A 17631-nucleotide genomic window follows, 5' to 3' on the forward strand; every position below is an offset into this window, starting at 1 on the left:
TATGTTCTTGCTAAGAAAAATCCTTGGTTAGGGTCATTCGGATTGAGAGAAAAAGAGTTCTTCGGGAGAATCCGATCAAAGCGAGACTTGGTTAAAAATCGTATGGGTCTGACAGCACCGTACCCGATATACGATCTTTGGGATATTAGATGAATGAGGGACTATAGATACATGATAATTAAGGACAGACAGGTCAATGGATTGAATTCCCCTTTATTGTTTAGGGACTATAGTGTAGTGGCCTAGTACGTCTACAATCGATGAGTCGAGTGAATTATTATGGAGATAATAATTCACCGAGCCAAAAGAAGTTCTAACAGGTATGACTCACGACCAACTTGATATTGGGCCTAGAGGGTCACAGACATATGGTAAGCGTTGTGATGAGTAGAGGTTCGAATATGAGATATCTACCGAATCCTCTATCTTATTGGATATCCAATAAACCCCTGAATTATTGGATTCTATGGATGAGATCAAATAAGAACCCATGAGAGATTATTAGATAGAGATCTACTAATCTAAGAGACTTATGTAGTTAGATGAAGATCCAATACCCAATAGGATAGGATCCATTAGGATTAAGTTGACAGTGGACTTCTATAAATAGAAGAGAACTAGTGGTTCATAGGCTAGAGCTTTTTGGTTCTCTCTTATTCTCCTCCCCCTCTCTACCTCAAAGTAGGCCTGGTGTTTTGAGGAGTGTCGTCGTAGTCCTACCGTATGGATCACCGTTAGAGAGGATGACACTTGACTTTCTTCACCCTCTCCTAGAGATATGCAAGGATTCAGAGATATACGATCTCCCTAGGTAACACAATCTATCTTATACGTAGTTTTAAGTTTTGTGAATTTTTGCGCACCAATCTTCGTACGATGACGAACACATATTTGAAAATTTATAGATTTTATTTTTTTCTATTCTTCCACTACGTATGTGATGTCGCCCCCCAAGATTTTTCAACATGCTTGACCTTGCACTATACAACCTAGGCACTATAGAACTCGACGGAGATCAACCCACGATAGGAGGATGGCATAAGAGTGACAGTAGTAACAGTAAGATGATAATAGTAGTAAGTTGACCCATAAGAGGGTCGCCAAAAGAGTAGCACCAATGGGAGGCTAGTGAGGTTGTTGGAGTAGGAAGGAGGTCGTAAAAGTAGGAGAGAGAGGAAGAATAATAACATTAAGTTTCTTACCATCGTTGGTCTTGGTGGAAAAAAGAGAGATAAGGAAAAGGACGAGTGAGAGTGGTGATAAGGCTTGAAGCAAAGAGCTGAGAGGAGGAGGGTGCGGTGGACACCATGAGGCAGCCATGCAGCACTTGATGTAGAGATGAGCGCTCTAGAAGAGAGTGCTTAGGGTAGAGAGCAGTAGTTGATAGAGTTGCAATGTTGGAGAAGGCATTGATATAGGGAGGAGGAGGTCGTTGGTTATAACAAGGCAAATCAGGGAAGTAAAGGCGAGCGCTTAGCTCGCTTGAAGTCCATTGGCGAGGAAGATCAATGGTGGTAGAGAGCAGAGGAGGAGCAGCAGTAGTGAGGAGTTGTGGTGAACAAGCCAGCGACCTTCTTGAAGTGGATTAAAGGCATCGTAGTAGTTCTCTGAGGAAAGAATGTTATTGTCGCTGTAACAATGATGACAAATTGATGGTGTCTAATATATATTAACTACAGAAATAAAGAGTAAAGTTGCTAAGCAGAGGAAGAGACTGGGCAATGCTATAGATGGATTATCGAGTAAGGGAGAAAATTAATAGCTGGGAGAGGAGGGATTGCTATCGTTAGACAGTGAGAAAGGAGAAGTCTTCGATGGGCAATGACCACGAAGAGAGGCAAGGAAGTAGCGAGCATAGTCCAAAGCATGGAAGCTTAACAAGTCACAAGAGAGAGGGGATAACCGTGGAACAAGAGGAGGAGGAAATAAGAGAGAGGAGTAAATAAGGTTAAAAGGGTGGCGACCACGAAGAGGGCCGAGGAAGGGAAGAGAAGATCTAAACCTAAGAGAAAGCAGGGGTAGATCGGAGAAAGGAAGAGATCGAAGCTTTAGGTCAAAGAAAGAAGAAGACCAGGTAACGTTTGGTGATCGAAGAGTGAGGGTAGTTGGTGGGTTTTTTAGGGCAAAGAAAGAAATCAACAAATGCGAGGATCGACGAAGACCGCCGTGGTGGCTTGGAGTCTACTGATTGGCGACAGATCTGTAGTTGCTATTGTCGACAGTGAAGACAATGAGGAAGAAGAATCTTGCTCAAGGTAAAAAAGAGCTTTGATACTATGTCAAATTGAGGAATACACTATGAAAGAGTCTTGTTTTATTTATCGATGAGACGAGTATTTATACAAGTTCTGAAGAGATTTTTCTTAATCATGCACTCAAATTACATAATCAAATCAGCTATTCAAATATATGATTTATCCTTAAATATTAGATTTTCATATATCTCTCTATTATGATCTTCTATCAAATTAAGTTTAAAAGATTAACTAAGTATGCTAAAAAAATGGTTAGAATAGAGATTTATATCTCGATTAAGAGACAAATCAACATTTGAATTGTCGATGTGATTAATAAAACTTGAATTATGGAAATGAGACTCGAAAAATTTTGAAGAGAGAATCAAATAAAGATTCAGAGCAAAAAAGAAAGGACTTCAAAAGAAGATATGTAATCGTTCATGCTTCCGTCAAAATCAAACTTATTATGAGAGGACCAAAAGGTGAAATATTTAATAATAAACATAGAAAGTACAACAAGAAATGAGTGAAACGTAAATATTATAATAAATTTTATTTTAATAAAGAATAAAGAATGTTGATGACTCTCTAGAGCATGATTATATTATGGTTAGAAGGGTCATAAGATTACCGAATATCTTTTATAGAAAATACATACTCAAAGGGATAGAAGGGTCTAATTTGAAAGGATACCCTCAACTTATCATACCGAGGCTAGCTATAAAAATTCTAAAGCATCAGAAAGGTTTATATTATGAGACCATAAGAAGCTCATATTTCTAATACTATAGTATCAAGTAGTATGTTAGTGTCATATGCATTTGTCTTAATATTATTTGATTCGAGTGCCCCTCGTTCCTATGTGTCTATAAATTTTGTTAAGAAGAAAATTAATATTTATAAATCTTGCATAGTCAATATTAATGGTAAAAAGCTTCGTGCTGATTTAACTGAACTAGAAATATCATTTTTTGATGTTATTATGGGAATGAACTAGTTATCCAATTATTATGCCACCCTTAATTGTCAAAAAAAGATTATAAATTTTTAGATCCCCGGTATAACTAAATTTAATTTTTATAGGTGCCCTACCAATATTCCTCCTTGAATCATTTCAACTATTCAAGCTAAACATCCCGTAACATACTATAAATAATATGTTTAAGTTAATTTTAGATAAATTTGTTTTGACTTTTATTGATGATATTATGATATATTAAAAAAGTAGAGCATAGTAGAAGAATATTTAAGAATTATTTTATAAGTCTTAGGAGATGATAGGTTATATGGAAGTTGAAGAAATGATAATTCTAATTAAAGAAGGTAGCATTTTTGGGTCATGTGATTTCTAAAGAAGGAATTTCAATCAATAAAATGAAAGCCATTGTAGAATGGAATAGATCAACTGATGTATGTGGGGTTCATAGTTTTAGGATTGGCTAGCTATTGTAGAAAATTTGTAGAAAGATTTTCTAGCATTGTTGCACCTTTTAACTCATTTTACACAAAGAAAAAAAACTAAGTTTGTACGGTCAAATGATTGCGAAGAAAGCATTATTATGTCTTTTTGTTATGGAGGCTTGACTATATATAGTGGTGCTTCAAACAACTAAAATTATATAAAATTATTTTTAATTAGTAATAATAGTCTTTGCTTTGAAAATATATAGACATTATTTGTATGGTGATAAATGTGAGATATTTACTAACCATAAAAGTTTGAAGCATATTTTTATTCAGAAAAAAAAAATAAACTAAATTTTAGATAGAGAAAATGACTTGAAGTATTAAAAAATTATGATCTGACTATAAATTATTTCCTTGTATGAATAAATATTGTTGGTACACTTAGTAGGAAAAGTAGAGATAATATTGCGACTATGATCACTACTCAAATATATGTTCTAAAAGATTTGTGAATGTTGGGAATTAGAGTACGTTGGCATGAACTAGGGGTTCGAGTTACTTATCTTACTTACCATTCAACCTTACTTTGATTGAAAGAATTAAATATACTAAGGAGAATGATACTTATTTGAAGAAAATTTGAGATCCCTTCATAATTTAAAATTCATAAATATGGCTCTTTTTGATTTGGTAATAGAAATTATGTGCCAAATAATCTAGACTTGAAAATAAAATTAATAAGAAAAGCTTATAACACAAGTTATATAATGCATCAGATGGACATAGATGTAAGAGAAAATTTTTGGTGGAATAATATGAAAAAAAGTTGTAGAATTTTTTTGTCGATAAATAAAATTTGACCATAGGAGATCATTTGAAAAATTAGAACCTTTACCAATACCTCAATGAAAGTGGTATGATATATCTATGAATTTTATGTCAAGATTACAAAAACTCACCACGAAAATGATGATATTTGGGTGATTATGGATCGAGTTACTAAATCAACTCATTTTATTGCTATCAGAATTGGAATTGATACTTTCACTTGAAAAGTTGGCCAAATTATGTATTGAAGAAATTATTAGATTATATGATATCTTAGTGACCTGTTTCAAATAGAGACCTAAGATTTGAAAAAGTCTTGGTAAGTCTTTAAGAGCATATCAAAGTTTCAGTATAGTTTCACGTCGATAATCAATCAGAAAGAGTTATACCGATGCTTAAAGACATGCTTAGAGTTTGTGCTATTGATTTGGGTGGATTTTGGGATGGAAGATTATAATTAGTGGAGTTTGCTTATAACAATAACCATCAAGCAAGTATTAAGATGTGCCCATTTGAAGTAGTCCTACGTGAAAGAAAATATAGATCTTCTATATGTTAGGATGACATTAGTGATAGTAAGCACTTGAGACCTGATATAATTGAATAAACTATTGAAAAGATCAAATGATTAGATAGCACCTTCAATAATATAGAGTAGACAAAAGAGTTATACTAATAATAGAAGACATGATTTGGAATTTAATATTAGAGATCATGTTTTCCCAAAGTTTCCTAGCAAAGGTGTTATAAGATTTGGATTATGTGGTAACCGAGTCCTAGATTTATAGAATCATTTGAGATATGAGAAATGGTTTAACAAGTAGCTTATAGACTTGTCTTACCACCTGCACTGCACTGGATGGACTCCATAATATGTTTTATTTGTCGATATTGAGTAAATATATTCTTGATCTAGATTGTATAATTGAGCTTGAACCAATTTAGTTGGAAAAAGATTTATCATATGAAGAGCACAACAACATAGGTGAATGTGTAATGGAGTAATCATAGCAAAAAAGAAGCAACTTGGGAACTCGAAGAGATTACGAAGATCAACTAACTTTAATTATTTTTTGATTCAAGTATGTTAAGTTTAGAGGACTATTATTTATTTATTTATTTCTTTTGGGTAGGGGGAAGGAGAGAATGTAAGTAATACCCATGATATGATATGTAATTAAGATTACAATATGGGACATATTTGAAAATCGAAGATATTAGAGTGTTTAGTGTGTAATCTCTATTGTTTTCTCATAAGAGTGTCTTTCTTCTTCTACACATGAAAAGAGGTGGTTTTCTAGAAAAACTCTATGGGGTCAACACCCAATGGGGAATCAAGATCGTGCCACGGAGTAGGTAAGGATTATGATCTTTCTTATAATTTCTTCATCAAAATTTTTAGATCGTAAGAAAAAGAATCTTATGATTTGATCAGGCACAAATCTTGATCTTATAATGAAGAAAAAAAAGAACGGTGTCACAGCAAGTCGTGGATGACTGACTTACGGTGGCGTATGGTGTGATGTGTGTGAGAAAGGAGTTGCACCATAAAGAAGAGATGGAGTGCCTCGTGAAATTTGGTGGGGGAGGAAGAGAATGGGTGATGTGTGTGCATGGTAGATTTGGCAGAGAGAAAGAAATGATTATAAATAAATAAATAAATAAAATGATTATTATTAAGATAAAAAAAAATTTATATATAGGCATTAAAATGGTTTCTATTCACTTATGTTTTTGTTATAAAAATATATTCAATGATTATGTTTGAAACTTATTTTATATATAGGCATAAAGGAATATTTAATATATATATATATATATATATATATATATTTAGATACAAATTTAAATGCATAAAGGATATACAGGTTTAATAATACATTCTTTTGTTACTAGTTTTAAAGTATATGAGTTATGATGCCAATAATATATCTTTTGTTAAAATTTTTCATATCACAAGGAGTAGATAAGATTTGATTTTACCTTGAGCAAATAAATTGTATTATTTTAAGGTATCCAACTCTTAAAGACTTGTCATGTAATAAACCTTTAGTTGAATGTCATTTGGTGAACTTATTTATATTTGAGAGTTCAACATATCACTGATGTTATTTGTGAACATTTTGGATGTATCTATTTTGTGTTGTATGAAGTGGATGAATTTGATTTTAAGCTGTGTGTAAGTTTAGGTCTTCTAATTCTCATAAGGATGTTTTGTGTTGTGTGAAGTGGACGTGACTTATGTTCTCTCTCTCTCTCTCTCTCTCTCTCTCTCTCTCTCTCTCTCTTTTATCTCATATACAACAAAAAATATTTCCAACAATTTTAACATTGCTTATATAAGTTGTGATACAGCCCTCCAAAGCTACCAAAGTGATGACTTTAATCTCAAAGTTGCACGCGAGTCTTGTTGACCTCCCTTCATAGATGATGGGTATGCATGGCATGGCAGTCAAGGTCAAGCAAGCATCCATCAAGAGTCGCTTTAGCACGTGTGGCCCCCACCCCCGCCCCCCCCCCCCCAACCCCACCACAGTTTGTTTGGACTCCAAATGCAATGCACCCTCTCGTGCTTCATCTTTTTCATTCCCTCGCCCCACGTTCTTCGTCCCAAACCAATCATTCTAATAAGGTTTTCCAGTGGACGGTAAGATTGACGTCTTCAATGTTGGGTTGGCTGTTTATTGTGATCCAAAGACATGAGTGAACACACACAGTGGGTAAGAATGTCGCTTTGTCAAAAGTCGTACCGAGGTTTTGCTTTGTAGAGATTGCCGGACAAGCTTGGTTTGGACTTTGGACCAAATAGATGCTTTGCTAATGCAAACAACAGTCGCTGAGATGGACAGCTGACCTTCCTCCAAAGAAGAAGAAGAAGAAGAAGTCCTTATCCTTTACTAATAACCTTATTCGGTCAGTAACCATATATGGATTTGAATTCTATAATATGTTGATTGGGAGTTGCTTACTGTCATCTCCATTATTTTTTTGATTGTACCAATAGGTGTTCATTCAGCTAATGCTGATGGCATTGCTTACTTGTTTCTCTAATTCTAGTGTTTCTTGAAACGCAAGCTTCGTCGATCGTTGACCGACTCATGTGGAAGAAGACATAGTTATATGTATATTATTACCACTGCAGATGCTTATGGTTGAGAGATTCAGCAGTACTAATCACTCATCTAAGGCTTATTTCAATGTTTGCTATCTATCTGGCAAATCAAAACACTTTGCAGATTAGAAAGAAGATGGACATGGTAGGTTTGACTTCCTTGTCTATCTGAAGAAAGCACTACATTAGATAAGTTGGCAAATGAAGAAAGAAACTAGTTAGGCTTGTAACAGTGCATATCATTGTCTCCTATAATATGCATGCTCATGAATGCTCTGCAGGCCCAGCGGCAGGGCAGCAATGGGATGCGCTCTCGTCACTTGTGCTCCGATTCCACGCTGTTACTAACACCCCCATTTCCATGGTCTTTCTCGAGGAAAAGAAGCCATGGCAAGCAATCGAAAGACGACACAGACGCATCCGTCTTTCTACTTGTCCAACCACCCAACCAGCAGATTGCAGCCCCATCACTGTTCCTTCTTTTATGTCTTCCGTTAGCCATGACATCACCTGCCCACCACGAGTGTGTGTGTGTGTGCGTGCGTGCGTGCCCATTGGAGTCGGGTCAATCTTGTCACCTAAACCAGGGTCTCTTCCTTAACCTCGGGATGAGGTTGTCCATGAGGTGGACCGAGGACGACACCCAGCAGAGCTCCATAGCTCCACCGTCACCCACCACTAGAAAATTCTCGGATGCTGAGTACCATCTTCACTAGAAGAATCGCGCACTCTTCGGCCTTTCTCTCGAGTTCAACCTGCATGCAGAATTCCACGCCACCACTGGCCACTGTGGTTGGCGACTTACCATCACTCATCAACTGTATTATTCTATGATAGATATTCTACCCTCAGGCAGTGGATGGGAAAAGGTAAAGAAGCTCGGCGTGGTGTGGTATGGATATCCACACGGAATTCCCCATTCTCCGAAGAAGATTATACTTAATGCCATCATCGGGTTCATTTCATCAAAGTTTCTTTTGCCCCAGCAAGTGCTATGTGAATCAAAAGGAATTGGGGCAAAAGCAGCTCCCCTCCTCCACAGTGCACACTGTTTTTGGAGATAAGGCTTGTTCATATTTGTTCATCATGGAAGTTCCAAATGGGGAGTTGCATTCATCACGAAGAAAATGACCCAAGGAAGAAAAGTCCAGACGTCTAAAACTAAAGCAAACAGCATTAGCTGCCTTTCACATATAATAATAGTAGATGAGAGAACCTAGTGTTAGGTCAGTGGGGTTCCTACCTAATTAATTAATTATATATATATATATATATACATATATATAATGTATGAGATGAACTGATTAAAATGAAGTCTTGGTTTACCAAATTATCAATTACCAGCCAATTAAACATAAAGAAAGTGGTCCAGAGTGCGGTTGATGAATGTTACTTGGACATGAGTGCTGCTGAATTAGACACCACATGGATTGATGAGGACGTGTAGTGACATGTAAGATGGTAGCTTAGTTATTACAAGGCAATTCCATGGTTAATTTATTGGCCAACAAATGAGGCCACAAAGGATGCGCAAGTAGATCAGATGGAGGGATAGAATTGACATGCATTCACAATAAACAAATGGAGGAGGTAATGGTAAGGGCGGAATGGTAGAGAAAAAGGAGACTTCCTAGCAATTGAACTCGACACAATAGAGGAGAGAGAGAGAGAGCGGATAGGAACGGCCACTCTCTCTCTCTCTGTCTCTCTAAAGTCTACAAAGGCCACAACCCCTGCCCTTAGCAGCCCTTCTTCTAAGCCCGCAGTCTTCCTCTTTCCTTGCTCGTGTCTTTTGAATAGAAATCAGCAGGAACACAGACAAGTGGAAGGTGTTGACGATTGAAATGGCGATCGATCAGGAATCCCCCTTCAAGGAGCTCAATCTCAAGAACCGACGAGTCATGGTGATGATCTTTCTTTCATGTATTATCGTTTGTCTTTGTTGGTTCTCTCTAATATTGGTGCTGTGGGTTTCTGATGTGGTGGTTGTCTTGGATGGATTGGTACTGGAACAGGGCGGAGGAGGGCCGGCGGACGACAACCGGTGGCCACCGTGGCTTCGTCCCCTGCTGTCGACGAGGTTCTTCGTCCCGTGCAAGCTCCACGCCGACTCCCACAGGAGCGAGTGCAACATGTATTGTCTCGACTGCACCGGGGGCGCCTTGTGCTCGCTCTGCCTCAACCATCACCGCGATCACCGCACCATCCAGGTCCGCCTCTCTTCTTCCTTTCTTACGCTCTTCCCTTTGCATCCGTTGGCCGGCATAGCCCTCGCCATATGAATGGCGGCTTCTTGATGGAGGATAGATGGATGGATGGGTTCCGCTGTTCCTTCCCTTCCGCCGATAAAGGCAGCACCTTCGGTAGCGGTTCCGTGTTTATTCCACCCAAAGAAATCCCCACCTTCTCTCTATCCATCGCTGGCACTGCTTCATCCCGAGGCAGCGCATTCTACCTCGGATTAATCTCTGTTGGTTGTTGATGCAGATTCGGCGCTCGTCCTACCATGACGTGATCAGGGTGTCGGAGATCCAGAAGGTACTAGACATCACCGGCGTGCAGACGTACATCATCAATAGCGCCCGTGTGGTGTTCCTGAACGAGCGCCCCCAGCCGAGGCCAGGCAAGGGCGTCACCAACACCTGCGAGGTCTGCGAGAGGAGCCTTCTCGACTCCTTCCGCTTCTGCTCCCTCGGCTGCAAGGTCCGCTTCCCACTTAATTCCCCTCCGCCGATTACACATCTATTGTACTGAATGTCGATACGCTGAATTCAGATTTCCGGCACCGGGAACGATTACAACGACAGCAGGACGAACAAGTCGACCACGAAGAAGGCGATGGCAGAAGCATCGGACTCGGAAGAATCATACACCAGCTCAAGCCGGGGCAACGAGAAGAGCAACAACGTGAAGCAGAGCTTCACTCCGTCCACCCCGCCGCCAGCTGTCGTCAGTTACCGGAGCGCCAAGAGGAGGAAGGGCATTCCACACAGAGCCCCCTTCGGAAGCCGCATCTTGGAATTCTAGGCCATGCCGCCCTTCTTCATTACCACCACCCACAGTGATACATACTGATACGCTACTACTACTAGTGTCCACCACATAGGCAAACTTATCGAAGCAGTTGCTGAAGCTTAAACCAAGGCATGGATTCTACAGTTATTACTATGTGATGGGTTAGTTAAGAGGAGGGACAGTTAGGTTGGTGGACTGGGGATATCTAAGTTTTGTGATGGTAGATAGGTTTTGGGCTTGATAAATGTAAATACTGATAAAAAGGGGAGCCATAGGGAGATGGTTGGCTACATAAAAGGATAGAAGAATGTGTAATAAAATGCTCCTTGTCTACTTCGTGTTAAAGATCGGCCATGGGTGCGACGGAGTGTGGTGGCTGCACCCGCCATCTCCAGCTTTTTCCGGTCAAGGCGGGTGGCGTCGGCTCTCGCTTCCTGGGGCCCACGCTCGTGGCCTCCGCCGTGGTGGCCCGCGTGCGTGCAAGTGGTTCGTGGGGACGGGTTCTGTAACGGAGGGGTCCACGCTGGCGGCGTTCCCTTGGTGTTGCGTTGTCCACAGGACCAGCCTCCACCGTTGACGTCGTAATTAACCACCACCACCTCGCTTACCAGAATAAAGTAATTACACTCGGTGCCAAGGAGAATACTTAATCGGGTCGGATCCTAATCTTAGAAAAGTAGAAGCAATAAGGGGAATATGTTTTCTTGGCGACGGTGGCGAGCCCCACACGTGCCGACCGTGGCACTCGGTACGTTTCGTGGCTCGGATTGAGCTTCCACTGTCCGGGTCCCACGTGTCGGCCCCGTCGCGGGAACATCCCGTGCACCTGAGTAGATTTTTTGTTTCCCCTCTTCCTTTGTATGTCGTGGGGGCGTGTCGACAGATGATCATGGCCGTTGATGTGATCTCACGTGAATCCTGCGATGCGAATGTGCTGACTCAACTAGACGGGTATTAATTGGTGGGGGTCCACGTAGGGCCTACGTTCTCCAGCGAGAGGATAAGTATTGAATTAATTGAAGATAAGGATAAATATAGCAGATGGATTCCTGGGCATGGCGTGGCACGTGTTTCTTTCCCTTTAAGCATGGAAAACGCGCGGCTCACACGTGCTTCCTCCACCGACGAACGTACGTATCGGCGTCGTAGCTCGGCATGAACGGCGTCAGATATCAAGTCAAGTCTGACACTTGATCTTCCGCTACTGCTTCTTCCTCTTCTTCGTGTTGCAGTTAAACGAGAGCTTTGGATGCGCATGAAGTGGCCCCTGCCGAGAACAGCAACCACATCCTCCCGTGAATTTGTTTCTTTATTCTCCTCTCCTATCTCATGATGTGAGTTGCTTGCGCATCCTTCATCCTCATCCTCTACCCGACAGCTGCTCTGTCGACTGCGGGACCTTTCGTGCTTGTTCTTCCTTCCATACGGTGGCTGGGAAACCGGCAAAGTCTTGTGGATATGGAGGTAGAGATAGCCAATTTGTTTACGGTAATCGCGGTCTTAGAACGTGATTAGAAAATGAACACTTCCGGACGAAGTGGAACTTTCACACATCAGTCGCACCATTTTACACAAACATACATCATTAGAGGAACACACCTCATCTCTCTGATGGTGTGGGAGAAGGTGGACACCCCCCTTGGAATTGGGTGGCCAACTTGCAGTCCATTATTGGTGATGAGAGCTCGGTTGGACCTCTGAGGAGCGCCCATGCCCAAATGTCTCTCAACCTTCCGGAAAAGTCTGTGTCACAATTGAGGGGATGGGTAAGCATACAGGTGACTAAAAGGGAAACAGTGGAGTAATTCAGGCGTTACTTGTAACTCTAAAAAATGAAACAGCGCAATGACAAGTGACGGAGCCGAACTCGTCCTCCTTACACTGGCTTGGGTCAGTGTTCTTGGTGGCATGTTTCTACTCCACGAGAGCCTAACTCGTGGGCATGTCCTCGAGTGACCTTCCGGACAAGTCCATTAAAGGTTGTATTGTCTATAAACAGGCCCATCACTTTCGATGAGGTGAAGATAGTAGACTTAGTAGCAACATGCTCAAACAACATATGCCAACTAATTTAGTTAGTCAAAATCTTAAAATTATACTAAAAAATCTCTCGAAAATATAGTGGGATCAAGAGATCACAGAAGAAAGTATGGAGGAGAATAAAAACTTACAATCTTTTAGACCTTGAATCTCTGAACTTCTTGGCTCCTTATCTTTGCATTATACGAACCATTTATCTATAGAGGAGTAAACTCAAAATTTTAACTTTAACTATAATAGAAACTCTTATCTAATCACAAAGTTTGATTTAATATTTCAACATCCTCTCTTAAATTAAACTTTACAAAAAATATTATGGAGAGCCTTGAAGCTTTATTGTGTGTAATGATTTCTGGATTCTATTAATTTTTGAGCCACACAATCTACAGTGGTCATCCATGTGCTCAATCTATCTCATTTGTCTTGAACCAATCTTCAAATATAAAATCAATCTGATCAACATAACCATTTGCATAAAAATTGAACTTCTTTATCATAGAATATTCATTAGTCTTTGTTGCCTCTAGATCTTCAATAATAATCTTCAAATCAGCATTAATAACATCTTTTGAATACTTAATAAGTGATTTTATAAAAACTTTGTTTTTATAGGTTGGTAAATGGCTTTTACATTTTTCAATAAAAATAAAATCATCTACTCCAAAAATAATCAATAATATCCCTGCTGCAATATGAATCTTGCTTTAATCTCAATAAGAATACTATTGGGAGAATCTACCATATGTGATGAGGTCTCTTTTTTATCTTTTTCAGTTGAAATATCTTCACTTTTTTCTAGTTCTTGTATTTTTTTATATTTACTTTAAGATGATATATATCTCTTTTATAAATATCTTTAGTGTTATTTTCTCATATTCTATGCTAAAAACCATTCTTTTTTCTTATATTCGAAGAGTAATTCAAAATCTCTATTATCCGTCATATCTTTAAAACCATCAAAGATAATTTCTTTTAAACCTTTCGATCCAAATAAGTTCTCATCATGACTTTCCATCTCTAGTAATTTTTTTTTTTTATCAAATCCAGGTAACAATGAGATCCAAAATAATTCATAAAAGTCATCATCCTTATTTTCAATCATTTCTTTTGAAAGTAATCAAAATTTTAATATGTCGATATTTCTTTGTTATCTAATCAACATCAGTGATCTCTTTTACTTTTTCTCCTATTATAATGTAATTTTGTTGATTGCTTTCTTGATCTCAATATCTTCTCTTATTTGATGGTTGTCATGATCAAATTTGTTCTTTTCCCTCATTAATTTTTCTCTTTCTATTATTTTTCTCTCTAAATAGTCTTATTTTTTTTCTCTAAAGTTTTTTTTAATATTCTAGTCGGTAGGTCATATACTCGAATCTCATCTTTGTCATTTATCCTTGTAAAAAAAAAATATTTGAAGAAAGAAAAAACTCATAAAATTCTAGGCAAAATCCAATACATATAATCGGAATCCTTTCATCCTTAAGAATATTCTTTTAATTTTCATAATATTCACATAAATATTTCTAAGCATTATTAGCACTAGGAAGCCACATGTACATACCAACTGGGATATATTATATTTTTCTGAGAGAGAATAAAGGATTTATTTGTATGTAAGTCTGGGAGACAATCTTTTTCCTTCCTGTATATTATCAACGCTAACTTTAAGGAGTTTGATGATGTTACGGTCATATCAGCAGCAGATGCAGCTTTAGATTTCCTGTCATCGATATTTCAAGCCCCTGCAGAAATGAAACCGTAGATCATGATCATGGAATCTTTAGCGTTCCAAAGTATCATATTGGTGACTCTCCAGAAACCAGATCGATCTGTGACGTTGGAAAGATTGTCAGAAAGATTCGTCTCTCCGTCCCATCTTTTTTAACTGGTCAGTTGCCCATCGTGTTAAACAGTGGCAACTGCGTCAAAAGACTCACGGGAGGAGTCATCAGTCACTACTTTGCATGCCCAGCTCAGTGTCTCACTGCTGACACTCTGAGGGCCCCTGCAGGGATTCACTTGGCCGGGTGGACTCCTAGCTTTTGCGTATACGCGTTAGAGAGAGAGAGAGAGAGAGAGAGAGAGAGAGGAGGATGATGGTGTCTTAGCTTTATCTGATGCCCTTTATTCCAGATTGCCTCTTTCTTTCAAGCTTGTTAAGCTTGTTTGAGACTCCACTTCCTGGTTGGTTTGCCGATGAATTCTTCTCCCGTCACCCTCGGCCTTAATCAGCTTCGTGGATTGTTGAACCACTTCAGAACAATTCGACAAAGCTAGAAGAGGAACGATGTGGCTTCTTTCTTGCAACCGTAAGACCTATCCTAGCTAAATGTCATACCGACAGCATAATCCTCTTCCAGCTTATCTTCATCTGTTTGTTGCATACACATTTCGGTCCAACCTCGCTTTTCTTGAATCAGGAGATCTCACTTTCATAACCTCGGCAGAGAACATTCATTTGCTAGCCTCTTTGATCTTTTTACTGACCCCATCACGTGCTCCAGTTGGTACACGAAAGACTCTACTTCTCTGGTGTCACTCTGGCATTTACTACGAACCACTTGTGTTCTTCCTGCTGTTGTAGAGGTGTTATCTTTATGCTCCATGGAGCTGACTCACCGATGATAACCCACATATTCGATTCCCATGCCATGTTGATCATGTGTTAGTCTAAAGCCGTCGAGGTGGGCGACTGGAACTGTGGCGAAAAGGAGATCAGCAGTTCAGATCTTCGAGAAAGAGACTGGATTCTGAGACAACATGTTCTCGCCCTCCAAGAACAAAAAGCTGTGTCTTTGACTGCCGATAAAGCCAACACATCCTCAGTTTGGTGTACACCGAGACCGACTGTTGGGTTGAGCAGTAAAATCTGATCCCAACATTGGCCATCGGCAGATGCTCACCGAAGCACATGAGCAGTGACCCACTGGAGGATTCCCTTGGCCTTGATTTGACTTCATGTCGATGAGGAGGAGTTTGTCTAATGTCGATTGTCACCAACTCTCAACAATAATGTTGCAGTAATGTTATTGGCATCCTCCTCGGTCAACCAACCATCAACCCTCCCACCACATGTCCATCACCCACCCTAGAAAAGAAAAACAAAGGAAATATGGAAAGATAAAGAGCCAAAGGAGCCTTGACAAAAGCAATCTAACCATCATCTCTCTTCCTCCACACTTTGCTTTGCAATCAAGCACGTCTGATTCCTTCACCACACTTCATAAACCCACCCATCAAGCTGAAGTCGAGCTCTTTGTCTCTCACCACTCCTCTTCCCTTCTCCCTCTTTCAGTCTCCCAGTTCACTTCCTACTTTGATCCCCATCAATTTCTGCGCTGCGATTTCTTCATGGCCGCTTCCGACAACCAACAATCTTGGGTTCCGTATGTGCCGACTAGAGATTGCTCTATGGGCTTCTGTAGCATCTACTGTCCGCAGTGGTGCTACGTCGTCTTCCCACCCCCTCCCCCTGTTGAATTCACCAGCGACAACTCCGGCCTCACCTTCTCCCCCCTCGTGATCGTCATCATCGGTATCCTCGCCGGCGCCTTCCTCCTCGTCTGCTACTACGCCATCGTCTCCAAGTACTGCGGCACCTTTGACTCGCTGCGACGGTGGCTCGATCCGCCCGGCACAGATAACCGCGAGGTCGACGATGGTAATGTCGGACAATCTCGCCGCCATGAAGCTTGGCATGCCTCCCCGACGAACGGGCTCGACGAGATCTTAATCAGTAAGATTGCGGTCTACCAGTATCGGAGAGGCGATGGCATGGTGCAGGGCACCGATTGCGCCGTTTGCCTCAGCGAGTTCCGGGAGGATGACAGCCTTCGGTTGCTCCCCAAGTGCAGCCACGCCTTTCATCTCCGGTGCATCGACACGTGGCTGAAATCGCACTCTAATTGCCCCCTCTGCCGTGCCAATATCGTAACAGTCAATCCAACGTTGCCGCCGCAGTCGCCGTCCGCTCCAGAGTCTCAGAACAACCCTGAGGTCGAAGAAGCTGCACAAGCTGATGAGACAGTTCTGGTTATAGAAGATCTAGTCGTCAATGCAGAAGAGGAGACAGATCCCGGAAGCAGTCGCGATGCAGCAAAGGATCCTTGTTCACAGATCTACCGTGATTCGAGAGGGGTAGAAGAGACGGACGCAATAGTTGAGATCAGAGACGACGACATCCAACCGATGAGGCGATCGTCCTCGATGGACGCTTCGTGTTGCGACCGGGTTTCGATCGCCGACGTATTGCAAATGAGCATGGAGGATGAGTTGCTAGCTGCAAAGGAAAACGGGCTGTGGGTGGCTACCAGCTCCTCGAGGCGTGCAGCGGGAGATCACAGCAAGGTCAGGAGATCGCAAGAGAGCAGGGGATTGCATGGTGTTATGAGCGCAGTGCCGATGAAAAGATCATTCTCCAGCGGGAGGTTCTGCTTAACCAAGCAAGGAAGGCGAAGGAATGGTCTTCAGGTACAAGAAGCTGCCGAATGATCTTTTGTGGAAGAACTCACCATTGTTGAGTTGGACATGAGAGAAACATGGTGATTCTTGGGCGAATAATTCTGGTAAGAGCTCCCTGGTTGTTCTGTATACATGCTTCGGTTTGAGTGGCTTCGAATTCGTTCAACACAGCCCATGCTTGGTCTCCATGTTGTGTCTTTGTTTCTTCTCTTTGCTTTCTTTCTCTTATTCTGCTTCATACGACTTCGACCTCGCGCACGGCCTTCTGGCTTCATCTTTGGTTTTGTTCATTGCCAAGTTATAGGTAACTCAGAAAAGATGATCCTTTGTACGAAAAGGAAATTGTGGATAATTACCTGGTGTTTGATGTATTGTCTCTACAATCTTTCATTGGGTTGGTAATGAAATCAGTTAACATTCGATGAAAACATGGTTTGCTGCAAGCATCGAGTGGGCACGGGAGCACATAAGGTTGTAGACCAGAACAAGCAAAATTTAACTTTTTGTCAGGGATCAAAGAAACCCTCT

General features: G+C 40.6%; 2 protein-coding genes across 2 annotated transcripts; both read left to right on the forward strand.

The window, feature by feature from the left end:
- Positions 1 to 9294: 9294 nt before the first annotated feature.
- LOC135674199 (protein RGF1 INDUCIBLE TRANSCRIPTION FACTOR 1-like) lies at positions 9295 to 10932 on the forward strand. The gene is made up of 4 exons (XM_065183801.1): positions 9295 to 9488; positions 9600 to 9794; positions 10072 to 10287; positions 10360 to 10932. Exons 1-4 carry the CDS (start codon positions 9429 to 9431, stop codon positions 10609 to 10611), a joined length of 723 nt encoding a protein of 240 aa, XP_065039873.1. The 5' UTR covers positions 9295 to 9428; the 3' UTR covers positions 10612 to 10932.
- Positions 10933 to 15757: 4825 nt separating this feature from the next.
- Positions 15758 to 17486, forward strand: LOC135674200 (E3 ubiquitin-protein ligase Os04g0590900-like). Its single transcript, XM_065183802.1, has one exon. The coding sequence runs from the start codon at positions 15994 to 15996 to the stop codon at positions 17131 to 17133; it is 1140 nt and encodes a 379-aa protein (XP_065039874.1). The 5' UTR covers positions 15758 to 15993; the 3' UTR covers positions 17134 to 17486.
- The last annotated feature ends 145 nt before the right edge of the window (positions 17487 to 17631 follow it).

The sequence above is a fragment of the Musa acuminata genome, chromosome BXJ1-5 (genome assembly GCF_036884655.1).
Source record: "Musa acuminata AAA Group cultivar baxijiao chromosome BXJ1-5, Cavendish_Baxijiao_AAA, whole genome shotgun sequence".
In the NCBI taxonomy this organism is placed as follows: domain Eukaryota; kingdom Viridiplantae; phylum Streptophyta; class Magnoliopsida; order Zingiberales; family Musaceae; genus Musa; species Musa acuminata.

Excerpts from the sequence above, each read along its gene's own strand:
- LOC135674199 (XM_065183801.1), top strand. The coding sequence starts at position 9,429 with ATGGCGATCGATCAGGAATCCCCCTTCAAGGAGCTCAATCTCAAGAAC. Across the intron at positions 9,489-9,599 it reads TCAAGAACCGACGAGTCATG|GGCGGAGGAGGGCCGGCGGA; the intron begins GTGATGATCTTT and ends GTACTGGAACAG. Across the intron at positions 9,795-10,071 it reads GCGATCACCGCACCATCCAG|ATTCGGCGCTCGTCCTACCA; the intron begins GTCCGCCTCTCT and ends TTGTTGATGCAG.
- LOC135674200 (XM_065183802.1), top strand. The coding sequence starts at position 15,994 with ATGGCCGCTTCCGACAACCAACAATCTTGGGTTCCGTATGTGCCGACT.